Source organism: Castor canadensis, chromosome 15 (assembly GCF_047511655.1).
Source record: "Castor canadensis chromosome 15, mCasCan1.hap1v2, whole genome shotgun sequence".
Classification (NCBI taxonomy): Eukaryota; Metazoa; Chordata; class Mammalia; order Rodentia; family Castoridae; genus Castor; species Castor canadensis.
The window spans coordinates 70221632-70242184 of record NC_133400.1 but is presented as its reverse complement, the minus strand read 5'-3'; the positions used below and the strand labels follow the sequence as shown (position 1 = coordinate 70242184).

Below are 20553 nucleotides of genomic sequence, written 5' to 3'. Positions count from 1 at the left end.
ACCACTGGGACAAAGACAATTCCTATAAAACATGGACATTTTAGAAGGAGAAGAGGTCTAAACTAAAATCATCAAAAACATATTCAATAAAATAATAGCAGAAGGTTTCCCAAATGTTGAAAAAGAGATGGTCATCCAGGGATAGAAAGCTTTTAGAATTCCAGACAAACAGGACCAGAAAAGAACTTCTCCAAAGCATATTATAATTAAAATACTTCATACAGGTAATAAGAAAAGAACACTGAAAGCTGAAAAGAAGCACCAAAAAAACATTTAAAGGCCAACTGATTAAAATAACAGATTTCTCAGTAGAAACTCTAAAAGCAATGAAGGCATGGAGTGAAAGTATTTCAACCACTGAAAGAAAGTAAGTGTCAACTTAGATTGCTATACATAATAATTAAAGGAGAAATAAAAACTTTCCATAATAAACAAAAACTACAGGAATTTATAATCACTAAGCCAGCATTGCAGAAGATACTTAAAGGAATTATATACATAGAAGAGGATAAATGCAACCAGGAAAATAAGAGAAAGAATAAATCTCACTAGATGAGAAGCTAAGTAAATGAGATTAGGAAAGTATTAAACTTTATTAAAAAACAACAGAATGACAGAAATTACTATGTACTTTTCAATAAGAACTCTGAATGTTAATGGTCTCAATTCTCCAATAAAAAAATAAAGACTGGCAGATTGAATTAAAAAGCAAGACCCAATCATTTGTTGCCTATAAGAAATGCACTTCACTGGCAAAGACAAACCAGTCTTAAAGTGAAAGGTTGGAAAAAGATATTCCAAGCAAATGGAGTACAAAGCATGAAAGAGTAGCTACACTCATAAGTGATAAAGCAGAGTTCAAAAAAAAATTAGTTAGAAGAGAAAAAGAATGTCACTTCACATTGATAAAGAGAACAATCCATAAAGAAGACAACACTTGTAAACATATACACACCATCGGTGAGCCCAATTTCATAAAACAAACACTACTGGACCTAAAGCCAGGGGTAGACCCCAACATAATAATACTGAATGACTCTTGCAAAACTGAACATCTCTTCATGATAAAAGCCCTAAACAAACCAGTAAATAGAAGAAATGCACCTCAACATAATAAAGGCTATACATGGCAAACCTGTAGTCAACATCATACTAAGTGGAAAAAAAACTGCAATAATTTCCTCTAAAGTTAGGAATGAGCCAAGGGTATCATCTCTCTCCACTCTTATTTAATATAGTGCTTGAATTCTTAACCAGAGCAATAATGCAAGAGAAAAACATAAAAGGGATATTAACAGAAAATGAATGATTCAAATTATCCCTGTTTACAGATAATATGACCTTATACATAAAGACTCCTACAAAAAGCACTTAGATCTGATCAATGCAACAATAAAAATTATGAACTGCTGAAGAAAGAAACTGAAGAAGACACTAGAAGATAGAAAGACCACCCATGTTTATGGATCAGAGAATTAATACTGTGAAAATGTTATATTACCAAAAGTAATCTATACATTCAATAGGATCCTCACCAAAATCCCAATGCCTTCCTTCAGACATATATGTCATTTTTTTCACAGAGATATAAAAATCAATCCAAAAAATCATTTGGAAGCACCAGAGACCCTGAATAGTCAAAATAATCCTGAGCCAAAAGAGCAATGCAGAAGTATCACAATATCTGACTTCAAAGCATGCTACAGAGCCATAGTAACAAAAATAGCATGGTACTGGCACAAAAACAGACACATAGACCAACAGAATAGAATAGAACATCCAGACATAAACCCTCACAGCTAGAGCCATCTGATATTCAACAAAGGTGCCAAAAACAAACATTGGAGTAACGACAGTCTCTTCAACAAATGATGTTGGAAAGTTGGATATCTATATGGAGCATACTGAAACTTATCTCTGTCTCTCACCCAGTACAAAAATCAATTCAAAATGGATCAAAGATCTTCATGTAATACACAAAACTTTGAAACGACTAAAGGAAAACATACAGAGAACACTTGAAAACATAGGCATAGGCAATGCCTTTCTGAACAGAACTCTAATTGCTCATGAAATAAGAGTGAGAATTGACAAATGCGATTGAATCAAATGAGAAGCTTCTGCACATCAAACAAAACGATTACCAGAATAAACAGACAGCAGACACAATGGGAGAAAATCTTTGAAAGCTCTTTGTTGGATAAAAGATTAATATTCAGAATATATAAAGAGCTGAAAAAATTAAGCAATGAAAGAACAAATAATTCACTTAATCAATGGGAAAATGACTTAACAGACAATTCTCTATAGAAGAAGTACAGATCAATACGTGAAAAAATATCCAATGTCCTTCCATAAAGGAAATGCAAATCAAAATGACACTAAGATTCCATCTCACACCAGTCAGAATGACTATCATTAAAAAAAAATGTTGAGGAGGGTGTGGAGAAAATTAAATCCTTATTTACTGTTAGTAGGAATGTGAGTTAGTGCAGCCCATATGAAAATCACAGTGCTGCAATACCACACTTGGGCATGTATCCAAAGGAATGTAAGTCAACATATAACAAAAACAAATACAACTCATGTTTAGAGCAGCACTATTCACAACAGCCAATCTATAGAATCAACCTACGTGCCCAAAAACCAATGAATGCAAAAAACAAAAGGGTATTTTTCAACCATAAAGTAGAATGAAACTATACAATTTGCAGGAAAATGGATGCAACTGGAGATCGCCATGTTGAGCAAGATAAGCCAAGCTCAGAAAAAGAAATATCACATTTTTGCTCATGTGTGGAATCTAGACCTAAAAATAATAATGAGAATGATGATAATGATAACACAACATGATTGTTAAAAGAGGACTATTTCAGGGGGGCAACCAGCAAAGAAGAGAGGGAGAGAAAGAGACAGTGCTTTTAAAGAGGAAGGGAGGAAGGGGGCTAAGAAAGAGTAAAAGAAGGACTGAATTTGATCAAAGTACAGTATAAACATGTACAGAAATATCACAATAAAACCCTTTTTTACAACTAATTTATGCTAATGAGAAAGGCCCAGAGGATTTCTAACTCTAGGCCAAGAGCCATGGGAGGCTTGAGCCACCTTCTGACAGTGAATGTGGTACACCAGAGAAACAGAAAAAGTGAATAGGAGAAAGTAAGTAAGTAAAAATTTCTCCTACAATTTTACTTAAGTTATCCACCTCTATATGTAACCTGAAAGTAATGGGTCCATTGAGCATCATTAAACCCAGGCTGCTTTGCAGTGTATCTCTACATAAGTATACTTCCTCTTGTAGGTGAAATTAAAAGAGACAGGCTGTGAATCATAAAAACAAGCTGAACTATAAGCCAACTACTTCCATAAGAGCTATGGTAGAATAAATATGTACCACCACGTAGACTTCTTCAGTTTGAAAGCACAGAAATGTGCTAAGAAACACATTTGTAAAGCACAAGAAAATCTCCAAAATAGTAAGGCTTATACATTTTATATTCACCAGGGTTTTAAGTCAGTTGAAATGATAAATACCATTTTGAAACACCCTCATTTACAAGACAAAGATGATAGACCTGCCTGTCAGTGCTGTTATGAAGATCAATTGGGATAAGCATATACAAAGCCTAAATGCTTGCAGATCACACAAGGAGAAAACTTTTGTTAATATCCTTCACTTTCTATGTACATATTCAATAAATGACTTAAGGGGTTTGGTGAAGTTAGCAAGTACATTTTGAAATAGATGACCATGAAGCATAGATCATGTCTATAGACTAATATATTAAGTGAAATAAGCCAGGCAGAGAAAGGCAAATGCTGAATGATCTCACTCAAGTGTGGAATCTAAGTTAATCTCATAGAAGCAGAGGCTATATAAGAGGCTGGGGTGGCCAGATCAGGCTAAGGGGGGCAGGGTAGATGTTGGTCAAAGATACATATAATTGTGATTAAATAGAAAATAAGTTTCTAAATGAATCCAGGAAGGTAAATATAGACAGACAGAAAGTAGACATTCCTGACTATCTGGGATCAGGGCGTGGGGAGAAAGGAATGGGAATAGGGGGATGAAGGTAATTACTATATGGTTATATAGCTTCTTTTATATGTGACAAAAATGTTCTAAAATTGATTGTGGTGATGGTTGTACCATGTACATACTAAGAATTACTGGATTGTACATGGTAAATGGGTAAATTATATGATACATGGATTATATCTCAATAAAGCCTTTTTTAAAAACACTAAATCAAGACAGCACTTCTCAGATCAAAATGTGCATACTCATCTAGTTTACAAAATGTTTACGTTGTTAGTATATTAAATAAGAATAGTAATAGTAAAAGATATATTTATTGCAGGAAATTGAATTTATTGCTTGTAATGACCTCACTAGCCTCATGTTAATTTAATTCAGCCATAAGGTATTGGCGAGATTCTATTGCTAGTTACACTAGTTTTCTCTTGCAGACTCAAACTATGAATGACTTTATCCAAAGATTAAATCCAAACATAATTTAAAGCTTCATTCTTTCAACCTTCAAGAAGAAAGTAGTCTAGTTGGGTTGGAGACATGTAATTAGCAGAATGAAAAATAAGTCAATGGAAAGATGTTCTAAAGAATGGCGGTGGCTTTAACAAAGGATCTGCCTCAGGCTGCCTGGTAAAGGCAAGGTAGGCTTCAGTGAAAGACCCTGAGCTGAAAAATAGCTTCAACCTAGTTTCGAGAAACATGGGGATTAAACCATGTGGTGTTGAAAGTGACAACACACATCATATAAGAATACTGGCGTAGTTATTCGTATTGGTCATCTACTACAGCTTAGCATACAACCACAACAACACAGAGACGCTGATAACAGCATTTATTATCTCGTACTTTCTGTAAATAAAGGACTTGAATTTGAGAGAAACTTAAAGGAAAAAGACACGGAGATAAGACCTGAAGATGGACAGTGTTTCAGGTGGGCTGGCCACCCATATGGCAAAAACATAACAAAGCCTGTTTTGGAATCTACCAACCAACTAGCTCATTATTTCTGGATTTTAAAAAGGGACAATAGCAGGAATAGAATAGGAAAGGTAGACAGCGACTATATCATGAAGGTTTTGCATGCCACATAAAGATTTTACTTCTGAGGCTATAGGCAGTCATTAAAAGAATTTGAGTAGGGCAGTAATATGATCACATTTTCATTTGAATTAGGTCATTTTGGCAGAAGTGAGACAGATGAATTGGGGGAGGGAGACAGGAGGGCAAATGGAATGAGATGAAATTCACAGACAAGTACACATATTGATGATTAAGTGACTGGTGGCCTGAGCTGTGTCAGCTGTGGTCAGGATAGAGAAAAGAAAGTGAAAAAATTACAATAGGATTTGAGGAAATTTTTTTAATATTACAGTTTTCTAACCTCCAAAGAGTTTTCAAAAAATTACACAAGGCTATTGAATTCATTTTCAGTTTAACTAAGAATGCTTGATGTCTTATAACAAACACATTTTGTAATTTTAGTATGAAACAGGTCGGTTTAAATTTAGGAATATTATTGGATAATGATGGCATTCATTGAGAAAAGGAATATAGGCTAGCAAGCAGAGCTGAATGAGAAAGAAACCAATTCAGTTGAGGGTGTTCATATTAAACTGCCTACACTACTAATATTGTATTTTGAGAAAAAATTGTTGCAATAAATTGTGGCCCAAAAAGGAGATAACTCACACTTGTAATTTTGGTTTAAACAATAGCTAAACATAATGTTAGAGAATAAATATGAGAAGGTTGAATTTTTGGCCATTTTATATGATTTCAGGATGAATTTGCTACGAAGTTAAGTAATTACATGACACATTTCAGAAGTTTCTGGGAGCAATAAAAATGGTACATTTATAATATGGGTAAAATTGCCCATTGTACTCATTCAAGGTAAAAAGAGGCAATGTCTCAAACTGGAGACATCAAGGATGAAGGAGCAGACTAAGCAAGATTTATGCCTTTTCCTGGAAGCAGACCTGAATACATCACTTTGAAACCCAATGATTTAAATGGCTATCTTCAGGATTTATTTATGTGAGATATATACCTAACATCTCAAGTAACAATTACCATTATCTCTTGAAACCCAACATAATTCCTTGATTACTGATTGTTTAGTAATCATCTGTTGAAAAGAAACTTTTGACCATATCATGTTTAGTATGCCATAATTAGTAAAACTTGCTTTAGAAAGTTGTGGGAGGGGGTGAATTTAATTAAATTACATTGTAAGCACATATGGAAATATCACCATGAAACCCTACTGTACAAATAATATAAGTTGTTTGTAATTTTTTTAAGTTGTGGAAGAATAAATGAAAATGCCCTTTGAAAAAGCTAAATGCTGCATAAATGCATGATATTCCTACCATAACCTGGAGCATGATACAATAGCTCTACCATACACCCTACCAGCCAGCCTGTCATTTCACCAAGCTTCATTAAGAGAATAACAGATGGGCAACATATAAAAGTTGACATTTGGAAAATGTGGGTTTTGACCTTTGGCTCTCTGCCCTCAGTCCCACAGGGTGGCCCTTAATTCTATTCCACAAGAGACTACAGGAAATGCTTGTGTGGTCAAACTGGTTCCACCATTGGTTTTATTCCAACCAAAGCTCATTAGTTTTACTTTTCCCTTTGGATTAGTGGGTTATGATTTTATTTGTTACATTATAGAAGGCACTAACAGCTTGTATTTTCCTTATTCCCTGGCATTCAATCAGCTACATATTCATTACATTTCCGTTCTTAAGATTAAGTGGTGGTTTGCTGTATATCCTTAGATTTGGTTGTCATTTTAAACATCTATTAATTATTCTAACCATAATAATATGCCATCCATTCTACATCTCTCATCAAGATAAATTAAAAATGAACTAGTATTCTAACTTCAGCCTTAAAAATCTAGTCCTCTACTTTCCAATAAAGTAGCCTCTGGACACATATGGCTGGTTAGCAGATGAAACATGACTACTCCAAATTGAAATGTGCTGTAAGTATAAAATATGTACCAGATTTCACAGACTTAGTATGAAAAAATAATATAACATATCTCAATAAGTTGTTAAAATGTGTGTTGAAATGATAATATTTTGATTAGAAAAACAAGATATATTCTTAAAATTAATACTAACTACTTCATTTTATTTCTAATACAGTGACTGAAAAGTTTTACATTACAAATGTGGGTTGCATTATATTTGTACTGAACAATTTTGATCTACATGTTCAGAGTCTAGAAATTTCCATTGTTAATGACTATTTAGTATTACTAATTTAATTCATTCTTTTAAATGAAAGTAATTAATGGCTATTAATCATGCGGAAGTGACACTAACCTTAGTCTTCTACTTGACTTAGAAGCCTGTGGTAAGGACTTTCTGTCATTCCGAGTGATACCAAGTGCTGAACCAGAAGTGCTCTAATGCTGCACTTCCCTGGGGATGACCCCCTTGGCCTTGAGCTCTACTGAGCATGAGAAGCAGTGAGTGACACGTAACAGCCCATACCTTGCTGCATGTCTCAGGCAAATGTCCTAACAATTTTTTCAAAGCAAAAGCAAGAAATTAGAAAAGTAGATTTGTTCCTAGTAGTTTTGATTTACTTCAAACTCAGTTCTTAGTATGTGTGTAATGTAATATATGTATTATGACCACCTATTCATACATTTGGAGGTATTTTTAAAAAACAGGTGGCCATTACATTTGTGCCTGACATACTAAAAAAAAAAAAAAAGAACCTTAAGGAAACTAAAAACAAAACAAAAAAAAAAAAGAGAGAAAATATAGTGTTAAAAAAAAATCACCAATCATCCCTCACACCACTAGTTTCATCCATGGAACAAAAACAAGAATAACAAACAGGCTTAACTATGTGAAAAAAGAAATATTCTCTGATCTAAAATATACAGCAAAGCCTTCACTAAATATAAAGGAAGAATAAGCCTAAAATGAACCCAATTGTGTAAAGGAAATGAAAAGAGAGAGAGGGACAGACCCAGAGAGAACCAAAGAGAGAGAACTGATAAAGGCTCAAAAGAAAAGAGTTGGATCAGGTAAGTTTGTCCTGCATAATTATCCTACCCCTCACTAAGGAAGCACACTTTATAGCTGTGGCAGAAATTTATTGCTTCAAGACAAACTTCTACTAAGAAATTATTCAGCAAGTTTAATAATGCAAAATAGTGCACTTAGACTAACTTAATCTTAAATAGACCTGTATTTTGAAAACAACTCACAAAGTAGAAAATGGAGAGTCAACTAAAGAATGCTCAACACTACTGTTCAGAGGAACTTAGTATTATTCTGGGTTTTTTTAAACTTCTAGTTTTCCAGATACCCAAACTGAAGGACTGAATTTAGTTGACTTTCTCAAAAATAATAAACTGCCTGTAAAAAGAACAGAATGAGGAGTAAATTAATTTCCAGCTCCCTTTTCACTGATTTCTCAGATAATTATTTCCCTACACATCCTAACAGTGAAATTTGCTATTCTGACCAGACGAATAGCTTTTCAGAGATTTAACATGAAAAAGTTACTTTTTTTATCATATTATTTTTGTATTGGTAGTACATTGTACATTTATGAGAGTTCTTAAAATATATCATAGCTGAATTTACCTCTCCATCATTCTCCTAGAGCCTTTACTAGATAGATGATTCATGAATCAAGTTCAAATTTTTTATAAAATGGATACCTTTAAGGTATTTAAAGAAATACCTTTCTTTTTTATTAAAATGAGTTTAGGTTATTTATAATATTCTAAACTTTTCACTTTCAATATACCACAGACACTTTTCCTTTTCAATACTTTACTGCCTTTTTTATTGACATAGTTTTCCACTCTATGATGTCCCTTAGTTTTTTTACTCACCACCTTATCAATCACTACTTACTTAGGGCACATAAGGTTTTTCACTACTACCAAGAACAGTACAGGGATGTTCTTTGGCTCATATTTTGAAACTTATGTGAGGATTTCATTAGGATAAATTCCTAGAGGTGGAATTTCTGAGTCAAAAATTATGACATTTCTTGGTGCCTTTGACAGATAATTGTAAAAATCACAGTCCAAATCAGTTGGACAAATTTATAATTCCACAAGAAATAAATGAGATGGCGTCTCATAACCTCATAAACACTGAGTGTTATCAACTGTTTTAATGATGCCTGACAGGAGAAGAAAAATATATCTCAATTTTTGCTCCATTAAAATATTTTTGACAAATCAAAGTAGAGTGTACATTTTCCCTTACATCTTTTATCCTCTACAATCTTGCTTAACCAGTCTTTCCTTATGCCATCTGTGAAAAAATATTGTCCTTAACGTACACAATAAGAATGTCAATTTCCATGGCAATCTTCAGGCACATTTGGCCATGTGATCACACTGAGGGGTCCAATACAAATTACACTTGGTAACATCTCAGTCTTAATGGAAAGAAAATATTTTAACAAACTGGCACAATCTAGACTATATGTAATAATATTGAAACAACTTCAAATCTACCAGGTAGAGTAAACCCCAAATTAAGGGAAAACAGCAAGTGGAAGTTAGAGTTCTGTAAGTTCTGAGGGATGATCACTATAAGCAATTTATCCATCGTTCTTAGTAAATTCCTTCTCTTTCCTATCTTTTCTTTCTTCCTATCTGCCTTCATCTCCAAGTACACACTGAATTAGGATTTTTGAACTCTGGAGAAACCTGATAAAACAATCCAATTTGTTTTCTCTTTCCTTTTTTTTTTTTTTTCACATCTGCAAATTACTCGTAACCATAGTTTAATCTCAAAAAAAGAGCACTAAATTTCAGCTTTCCCAGAATCACAAATTTGAACCTCAAGTTGCAATGTGATTTAAAGATAATCATCTGCCATAATCTTTTAGACCAACAGCAAAATGTCTTACCAGAAATAAAACTTTGACCTATTTTTCTAGCTTCTCTTAATGCAAAAATACCAATACTAAAAGAGACAGGTTATGAGTAGTCTCTTCCAGGAATGGAAATTTACATCAGAATAAATCTGAATCAAGCCCATGATTTATACCCAACTCAATATTTTAAAGAAAAAATGTAATTGTGCAATTGTATAATTATGATTTAATCAATTGCTTATCTAAATCAATCAATAGCCTGTCAATATGCACCAGGATTGATTATATATTAACCATGATTTTCAAAGAAAACTTCAGAGGAAAACAATGACTAACAGAATGGACCTTTAGCAAGAATCTGAATTTGGATTTTGCCCTTTATGGGCTGACCGGTTTGGGGAAAATTAGATAACTAATTTACATCATCAGTAAAAAATGGAGTAATTATAGCTACTCCACAGCTTTATTATGGAAGTCAATTTAAATAATATTATATGTATATACAGTATTAGCATCATCTCAGCACAAAATTGTCCAAAATGATTAGCCATTATCATTCTTTAAAAGGTACTGAGATCCTTTGCTGCCTTCATCTTAGTTTCTTTGAAATTCATTGATTTGGAATTTCAACAACCTTAGTTTATATTGTACAAGACTACTAAATATCTATCGTAAGTATAAATTCTTGGTATACTTATACAACTTCCTTTTTATCTCTGACCTGTTGCTTATTCCTTAGTACAAAAGAATCTAGGTGGTTTTCCAGAAGGTTTTTAAAAAGACAGAAATGGTAAGAGAATAGAGTTGGAGCCCCCTGTTAGAGCTGGGATTTAGTTGATGTTCTCCCAGAAGGACACTGATACAAGGATTTGAGTGCAAATAGCTTTTTGTTTTTAAAGAAATGTAAGGAAATAGATACGAGATACAAAGAAGTGTGGCTTTTCCATCCAACTATCACTCTAGGTGACTTGAGCTTAACCTTACTGAGGAACTCTGACAGCCAGTGCAAAACACGTATCTTCCAGCTATTGTGTCCATGAGGTAGAGGAGCTGAGGTATTTATATCCCAGCTCCTGGGGTCACAGTTGAGGCTGCTCCCAGGGTTTGTTAATTCTCTACCACTTGTGGCCTCCTGATCATGGATAATGGGCATAGATGGTTTCTGTGGTTCTGGGGAAAAAGGAATCACATATCAAAAATGCTAATGCTGAGATGGAAATTAGTGGGCACCCACTGACTGACCAGCAGGATGAGAAGTATGGGCACTGGTATATGCTTCAGGGTGCCCAAAACTCAATCAAACTGAAAAAATGGGAGCTAAAAAGTAAATCATGCCTTGTGACAGAATTGATTCTCTAGGGTAAAAGTAACACATGAAAGAAGTATGAACATAAAAAGCAGAAGGCTAAGATTTTTTGTTAAGTTAGAAATGCTGCAGTCACAAACAAAGCCCAAACTTTGGCTTGAAGGGTGTGGTACACATCTCAACTCAACTAATTTTATCTTGGTGTACATAAGCAAGAAACATATGGTGCTATCGGGCCTTCTCCAAAGGTACATGGGCACACCTTGGGCCTTTGGTTGCATCTTCATCTGACCAGCCATTATACATCCTGCAGTACTTCTCAAAGCATACCCATGGATGTTGTTAAGCCAGCTACACTATTCAGAATCTCAGAGGCAGGAGTCTGTTTTGGAGCTTCTCTTCAGGACTGCTGTTTCCTCTCAGGAAAATTTGAATACCTCCAGACTCCAGAAGTCCTTTTGTACTCAAAATTTAGCTCGTTATGGCATTTTCTTCATTTTCCTGGCCTGCTGCACCAACTTCAGTGGGTGCTGACTTACTAGGCAATAGAGATCCAGGTAGAAATTGAGGGCTGGGAGTCTAGGCTGAAGTGGACCTAAAATTATGAGAGAACCTGTGACAACTGACCACTCCTTTCCTAACTTTTTCAGCAAATATTTATTGAGAACATACTTTTCTCTTAATATCTCTGGTAGACTTGCAGGATCAAGTAGGCCAGAAGCTGAAAAGTTCTCTTATATGGTGTGCCATTCAGTCCATTTCAGCTAAGGAGGTCAAAGTTGTAGACTAGATTGTCATGATCAGATTGTCATTTACTGTGCAATGTCTAAATGCCAAAATCTATCTAAACTCCTCCTTTGCCTTATTCCTGATCAGCTTGTCCCAGGGGGCACCCAAGTTAAATCCTTCTGTTAGACAAAAGATAACATGGACTGCTGGCAGTGGACATCAGTGTCTCAGCTACTATATGATAATATGTCATTATCATTGGAGGGGCATGTAAAACATTTGCAAGGAGTTATTTAACAGCTTTTCTTGGGATTCTTTGGGGTTGAAAGGATTTAGGAGTTGAAAGGCTTTAGGACTTTTTAGGTAAGAATTAAAGGATTTTCTTTATATACAACGATGTTTGTCATAATTATTCATTTTATTGATTTTTTTCCCATTTTTAACATATTATCATGGATTTAATATCCTGAAATAAATATATCTCTGAAGGGGGCAATATGTATTTTTTTAAAAACAACTGTGATCAATGTGGAGTTATCCTGACAGATTAATGTAGAAAAGAAACATATTTAAAAGATTAGTATAGGGAGAAATGACCCAAACAATATATGCACATGTGAATAAATGAATAATAATAATAAAAAGATTAGTATAAAAAGGAAACATTTTTAAAAGACTGAAAATAATTGGAGGATATTTCTCAAAGGAAAAATGATTATATTATATTAAATGATAGGTTTCAAGACCTTTCTATATTTTATAGTGGAATTTTTTCTGCTACCTAGAGATGTGAACAAATATGTTTAGAAATACAACCAAGTCTTTGTTTCTTTAAGAGTCTCATTATCCTTGTAACAAGATGATCAAACTGATAATGATACCATAAATTAAGTATAAATAGCCCTCACTAACAAGAAAAACACTGGTTGAATAACTTTTTAAACACACACACACACACACACACACACACACACACACACACACACACTACTAATAATTTACAGGTATTTCCTGGTGAGAACATGGAAGCAAGGTAAGAAGGAAGAGGGAAATAAATTATCATGCTAAATTTTGCCTTCATTATGTCAAGGAAACTGGAGCTAGCTTAAGAAGGAAACAAATAGCTCCTTCCCTGGGCCTATTTGATTCTGCTTTTCAGGCTATTCATTCTTTATAGGAAATTGAAAATGGTTAGCAAGCTTTTTCACATCTTTAGGGAGGTCTTTCCACTTTTCCCCAATTCCATCATGCCCTAGTATGCATAATGCCACCCAAATTTATAATATATCTTTTTTGTTCAGCCTGGCCACTGCAGGCATGTCCTACATTTCCCCTACCCAGACAAACTACTCTACTTCCCATCCCAGAACCATATCCCATATCCTATTCACACTGTTAGCCCACTCTAAGATAGCCCCCCTCATTTCCTCTCTGCCTTATCCCTGGAACCTGTTCACATGCTTCAAGAAAGTATACCTAAACGAAATACATTTATTACTTACAAGCAATGGTGTACTAGTAAACCTTTAATAACTGGCTCTCCTTGAATGAGAAGAGGATTTCTGAGTTGTAGTTTTTTTCTTATTCCTGTGGTATCAGTTCTCCTACTGCAGCCAATTTCAAAACTTGGAGACAGTAAAGGCTCCACAATCTTGCTCTCAAAAGTTGGTGAAAGCTGTCTCCAGTATGTAATAGGAAGAAACAGTCCAAAGCACTGTAACTCTGTCTCAAGCCATTGCACTTGGGGTTGGGAAGGCCACACTGGAGTTTGAACTCAGGCCCTCACACTTACTAGGCAGGTAGTCTAACACTTGAGCCACTCCACCAGCCCTTTTTTATGTTGGGTAGTTTTGAGATAGGAACACAAGAACTTTTTTCTCAGGCTGGCCTCAAACAATGATCCTCTTGATCTCTATCTCCTGAGTAGCTACAATTATAGGATAAGCCACCAGTGACCAGCTAAAGTATTGTATTTTTAAGAGAGAAGAGATACTTTAATAGAAGCAACACTGAGCAGAAGTAAAGAGAATGTAGTTCTAGCTCTAATTCTTCCATTATACAACCAGGTGACCCTAAAGCCCATTAAATCACTCTGGGTCTTAGTTTCTCTTCTATAAAATAACAAAAGCATACTGAATAACTTTCTAAAGCTCACTTCCTCTTCATTTTCACCTTCTAGTGGAAACTTCTCTTCCTCAGCTTTTTTCTACTTCCAAGATCACAACTGCTTGCATTTTTAGCATTTCTATGCCATGTGCATTTTCCCCATCATATAGCATTGTCACATTTATCTCAGAGAAAGGAGCTTCTTTTTCTTTTGGGTACCAATTTCTTTCTTTCCATTTTTCTCATATGCTACTTGTGAACATAAAGAAACTGAATTTTGGCTTATTTGGGCACTATTATTAATATCATAAAGGAAAGGTCAAGAAGACTTTATATACCAAAGCAAAACTGGACATTCAACAGAGTAACAAATGGAATTCTTTCTATTTCAGTTTTGGCCATGACTTTAAGGCCTAGATACTATGTAACCATGAGGCAAGAAGAGCATTATGCAGAACTGCTAGAAATGTAAAAAACAGGTCCACCAGCATTAATGATCTCCAAGCAATAAGAGCTCTGGAATTGGAAGGATTAGAGAATTCTGTAGAGAGTAACTGGAGTACGGCTTCCTCAACAGAGAAAGACTATGTTTTTGCCTTAAGCCAAATGAGAGGGCTGTCAAGGGAATAGTTGGAGAGTTTGACAAGGATCCCCCAGAGTTTAAGAGAAGTTAAAGGCTGATATAAGACACCATGGCTAGATTGGTCCACAGAAACAATACAGAAAAAAAAAGGTAGGAATTAGGATTTATGTAGAGAAGGTGTGTACCACAAAGTTGGGAATAAACCTAGGGGTTTCTTGATAGGATTGCTACAAAGGACAAAATGACTGGAGAGATGAGTAAAGTCCAGAAATTGAGAACAGAGTCCATGTTAAACTTTACATCACTGTTACAATCCTGAGAGAAACAATTTAAAGGAGGGAATACTTACTTTGGCTCACAGTGGCAGAGGCTTGGCCCATGGTTGGCTGACTCCATTGCTGTAGCAAAGCAGAAAGAACATGGTGGCCGTAGGAGCACGTGGCAGAGGAGGCTGCTCAGCTTCTGGCAGCTGAGCAGAGAGAGAAATTGGAAGGGGTAAGGGACAAGGAACATCTTTGCAGATCACACCCCTGTAAACTATTCAAGGAAACACACACACTCCAAGCTTCCATTCCTTGGTCCAGCTCTGGCTAGGTAATGGGAGAAAAATGTAAGGAGAACAGCAGGTTTAGACTATCATCATGGACTTGACTTAGAAGACTAGTAAGTACCAGAGAATAAAGAGTAAAAATGCCTGAGATCTTCACAAAATTTCATCCAAGAGTTAGTGGAAAACTACTCAACATAATGTGTTAATGGGACAGAGAGGGGGAAAAAAAGCAAGGCTATTTTAGGAACTTTTTCTAATAAGTCCACAGTTTGTTGAATGTTTTCAAGGCCACTTAAAAATGCCTGGAGGGATCAGTTCATCTGCCCATTCACTTGCTCCTAACCAAGCGAAGTAAAACTTTATCTCCTTCAACTGTGTTGGCCCTCTATTTTACTTCCTTAGTAGTGCTTAAAACTGTGTTTTTTATTGCTTTTCACTGAAAATACACAGTATAGTTCTACTCCCTTAGATTTTTTAACTAGGCTAGAACTAGTATCTAAAACACTACTTGTAATATTCTTTATAAAGGAAAATATGTTCAACATTCAAAAAATCAATGATTACAATGCAACCCATCTGGCAACTACATTCCCCTGTAAGTTATGCACCAAGGGTAACTGTACTTATAAAAGTCTTTATTCAAAATGATAACCCCCGACTAAAACTCATTATACCAATCTCCAATCCTTCAAAAGATGTAGATGTTTTCCCAGAAGATCTGGTCTTGGGGATAAGGGAGACTCATTATTACATCTGTGTTAACTTGTCATGTTATGTACAGTCATGTACTCAGCAGAGGAATGGCACAAGCGATGACTTCCAGGCTAACATCTCTTGGGAGTTTGATTGACTAAGGTGATAAAGATGTAGTCTAAGAAATATGAACTTGCCCATGATGTTTTTCTCAAAATAGCAGCCAAAACCAATAGCCAAAAAAAGGACACAATACTGTCAGGTGAACAGCCATTTTTTACTACATTTTATACCAATTATTTCTTCTCACGTGACAGGTAGGCATTAATTTCAACCCCAGACCTCTATTTCACATACCTAGGTTTCAAAACAAAAGAAACACTGCCCTGGGTATCACAAAAATGATATGACAGCCTACCATATGAGGAATCCTTTTAGACTGCCAGCCAACAAGTTTGGTTTTTGAGGCTACAAAACTTTTGTAGGGTAGAAAGTTGAGGTAAGAGAGAAAGAAGACAGTTGTCCTCTCTTCTTTGAGAGTTCTCTGTATCAAAACATTAACTACATTTAGAGAGGTAGAAAAAGTGATAGAACTAATAATCTAGTGTCTGCTTGTTTCCATGGTGTCTTCAAGGTCCAGCAGATTGTGTCCTTGGCTGCTTCCTCTCTTCTAAGGACATGCTAAGCATTCAAGAAAACCTCCAAAAAAGGGTCTCCTGCCTGCCTAAAGTAATCCACAGCTATGGGACTGGGAAGTAGAGAATGCTCTAAACTAAAACCTTATGATGGAGAATGTTCTCTCTCTCTCTCTCTCTGTATGTGTGTGTGTGTGTGCACGTGTCTGTGTGTGCACGTGTGTGTGTGAAGATACATTTCCAGCCTTCTAAAGCAGTTTCCCAAATGCAGAGAAAGAACCAGGTCACAAAACATTCTCAGATTCTAGCCAGGTTCTACATGGATACAAAGGCTTAGCAGAGAAATTAATTTGATTTAATACTGTAGCAGTGCAAATCAAGAAATAAGGGGTTTAAATGAAAAAACATTTTCCCTAGTTAGCTCCCTAACTCCATTGTCTCAAATTTCAAATATTATTTCAAGGCATAAGAAAAGAAGCATAGGGAAAAGGGACAAGAGTCACATTGCACTGTTATTTAGAGAGGACCCTCAGCATCTGTCCGTGCATCATTTATTCACTTCATTCAATTATTCATTCATTTACAAGTACGAATTAACTATTGCATTCCAAGTGCTGTGCAAGTTGATGGAGCTGAGACTGTAAACAAGATAGAAAAGACTCGTGTTTCCATGAGCAAGCAGAGCACAATTGTACTTTTAGCAATAAATAAGGTCTAGCTGAGTCAAAGTCCAGACTCTGCTCCCTGATATACTTGACCAAGTTGGCCAACCTTTGTGGTAAAAATTCTAAGCTTGATACTATCTTCTGTCACTACCTAAAGTATGACATCAAACAAGTCATGAATACTTTCTGCTTCTCAATTGGATGATTATGGCACCCATTTTAATCCTTAGTGTACATTCAGCTGAGACTCAGAGAAGAAAATGAAGTTTTATAAAGCACTACTTCAGTAAAATGTCATATTACAAATACTGGGAAACACATGTAGTGAAAATTCTTGAGTTACCATTCTATTTGCTATCCAATTCAGCTCTAACAAAAAAAATGCCTACTGTCAAAAGATAAGAGCCAAAAGTATGAAGCAAGTGATGATTATAACTAAATATTTACACAATGCAACCTGAAGAACATATAACAAACACTTGGTTCTGCATAAAATCTCAAGCTAGAGCATAATGATGTTCTGCAGAGTTTCTTTGAATTATTCATAAACTAAGAAAAAGTAAATGGATTTTTCTATCAAGTAATCTTCAGAGCTTAAGAGAAATAAAACAAATGGATTTGCCAAAATAGACAAATATAATTTTTTTTATTGAACAGATAGGTTAATCCTGAAGACTCTAGAAAAAGAAGTTAGGAAATAGTACACAAGAGTTTGGATTTTTTTCTGCCTTTCTCTTCCAACTCTCCACTAAAAGAGCCAAGGATGGGGAACTGGGGCTTTCTTTACCTTTCTTCCATAATCCAGTAACATTTTTCAGCTGGAAAGTGGGCAGTACTTCTCAGCTGTGATCCAGAATGATCAAGGTCAGCTTCAGAGAGGATGATTAAAAGGAGTAATTATGGAGTGGACAAACATTGAAACCATAAATTAATGTAAATGTTTTGAGTGACTTTACCTTTAGGAACAAAATATATTTTTTAATAAAGGGAATGTGCAAAAAAAAATTCACAAGTGGGTCTACTGGGTTCCTTGGAAGGCAATTGGTGCCTGGGGGTTCTTATGTTTAGACAATGAGGACAAGGGGTTTAAATGCAAACCCACTGAGGAACCAAAACCTGCCATTGTGGGAGCAGTCAATCAAATAGATTTTCAATGAATACTTCTAGCAGTGGTGACATTGTGGATGCAGTGCAGCTCAAGGAGTTGCACTTTAGTGAAAGCTCAAGACTGCTTTCCCTATCTGCAAGTCCTGGCACACATATATGGGAGAGCTCTGACACTTTTGTGAACAGACAGCTTGATTCGCTCACCTTTGGTGTGGTGGGGTCTACCTCACCCTAGCACACTTCCCATAGGACAGAATATTAGCTTGGCATGAGATGATTTATCACCTAGTCATCCGAGCAAGAAGAGGTTCTGTTGAGGCCAAGTTCAGACTCCAGTACCACCACCAAGAAAAAAAGAAAGAAAAGAAAAAGAGTAAAACTAATACTATGAGCAACTGTATAGCAACAAACTGGATGGAGTAGATGAAATTAATTTTTAGAAAGTCAGAAACTAACTAATCAAACTCAAATAATAACCCAGGTAGACCTCTAAGAAACTGGTGAAGGGGATGGGGGCATGGCTCAAGTGGTAGAACACCTATCTAGCAAGTACCTGAGTTCAAACTCCAGTAACCACCAAGGAGGAGGAGGAGAAAAGGAGAAGGAAAGGCGAAAGATGGAACTTGGATCCCTACACCTCACAAAAAATTAGCTCAAAATGGAGGATAGACTTTAATGTAAGAACTAAAATTATGGCTCCTAAAGGAAAATATAGGGGGGTAAAGTCATGACCATTAGTTATATTCTTAGATAAAACACCAAAAGTACAAGTGACAAGAGAAAATAATAAATTCAGCTTCATGAAAATGAAAACCTATGGTGCTGCAAGTGATACCACTAAGAAAGTGAAAGCCAGGCATGACTATGACTGAGTGTCATCCTAGCTACTCAGGAGACAGAGATCAGGAGATCAAAGTTTGAGGGTAGTCCCAGGAAAAAGCTGGTGAGACCCCATCTTAATAAACAAGCCAGGCATGGTAGAACATACCTGTAGTCTCATCTATGAAAGACACTTAGTAGGAGGATCACAATCCAAGGCTAGCTAGCCCTGGGCAAAAACATGAGACCCTATGTGAAAAATAACTAAAGCAAAAAGGGGATGAGAGTGTGGCTCAAGTGGTGAAGAGCTTGCCAACAAACACAAGGCCTAAGTTGAAACCCCAGCACTGCTCCCTCCCCTAAAGGTAAAATGACCAAAGCGAACTGTTTGTGAATCATGTACCTGACAAAGGAATAACATTCACAATACATAAAAACACATAATCTGGTAATCAAAATAACTCAAATTTTAAAAAGGGCAAAGAATTTAAATAGGCATTTCTCTTAAGAAAATATACAAATGGTCAATAAACATGTGAAAAAATATTCAACATCACTGACAATTCAGGGAAGTACAAACCAAAACTACAATGTGGAACCAATTTAAACCCACCAGAGTGGTTAAAATATAAAGGACAAGAACAAGTGCTGCCAATGATGTGCTATGGAGACAGTGGAAATCCCTTGTCGATGGGGATATAAAATGGTGGAGCCATTCTGGGTATTAGGCAGTCTGTTCCTCAAAATGTTAGCACAGGATTGGGGAAGAAGTCTCTCATGTGGCAGAGTGCCTGCAGCAAGTATGAGGCTAAGTTTAAACCCCAGTACCACCAAAAAAAAAGCTAAACGTACTTATAACCCAGAAATCTTATTCTTAGATCTATACCAATAAAATGAAAGCTGATCCCCACAAAAACCACAGATGTTGACAGAAGCATGATTCACAGCACCTAAAAGTGAAAACAACCTAAGTGTCTATCAAGTGATGAACAATAAACAAAATACAGTGTGCTCAAATGACAGAATGTTGCTTGGAACAAAACAAAATCCCCAACACACTACAATGTGGATGAACTTTGAAAACATGCTAAGTGAAACAATCCAGTCACAAATGGTCATAATTTGGTCCTATTTAAATGCAATGTAACTGAGCAACTCTAAGAGACAGGAAGCAAATGAGCAGGTCCTTAGGCCTGGGGCAGGGTCGGGAATGGGGAGGGAACAGTCAAGGGCAAGGGTGATGAAAATATTCTGAAGTCAGCTGCCATGATGGCTGCCACACTGCTGAAGTGCTCCCTTGAGATGGTGAGCACTGTGTATGTGAGCCGGATCTCCACAAAGCCATAAAAACACAAGTGAAAGGAGGGATGCTACTCCTCTTGCCTGGCTAGTTCTCATTTTGCCACCTGCATTTCTTCTCCATCCACCACTTACAAACCTCCCCTGC

At 35.9% G+C, this 20553-nt stretch overlaps 2 protein-coding genes across 17 annotated transcripts in view; both read right to left on the bottom strand.

Annotated features, from left to right (window-relative positions):
• Positions 1-20553, bottom strand: part of LOC109677561 (cyclin-Y-like) — a 344091-nt gene that overhangs the window by 151704 nt on the left and 171834 nt on the right. For 8 of the 16 annotated variants that reach the window (XM_074056430.1, XM_074056429.1, XM_074056425.1 and 5 more), the window contains exon 8: positions 14987-15106. The exons of 4 other annotated variants lie outside the window; for them this stretch is intronic. In XM_074056430.1, coding sequence (XP_073912531.1) covers positions 14993-15106 — 114 coding nt within the window. In that variant the 3' untranslated portion in view covers positions 14987-14992. Of the gene's footprint in view, positions 1-14986; positions 15228-20553 lie in introns of all 16 variants that reach the window. 4 more of the 16 variants (XM_074056437.1, XM_074056423.1, XM_074056422.1 and 1 more) reach the window with 1 other exon arrangement.
• Positions 1-20553, bottom strand: part of LOC109678662 (centrosomal protein of 295 kDa-like) — a 381166-nt gene that overhangs the window by 217877 nt on the left and 142736 nt on the right. The gene's annotated exons all lie outside the window — the stretch shown is intronic.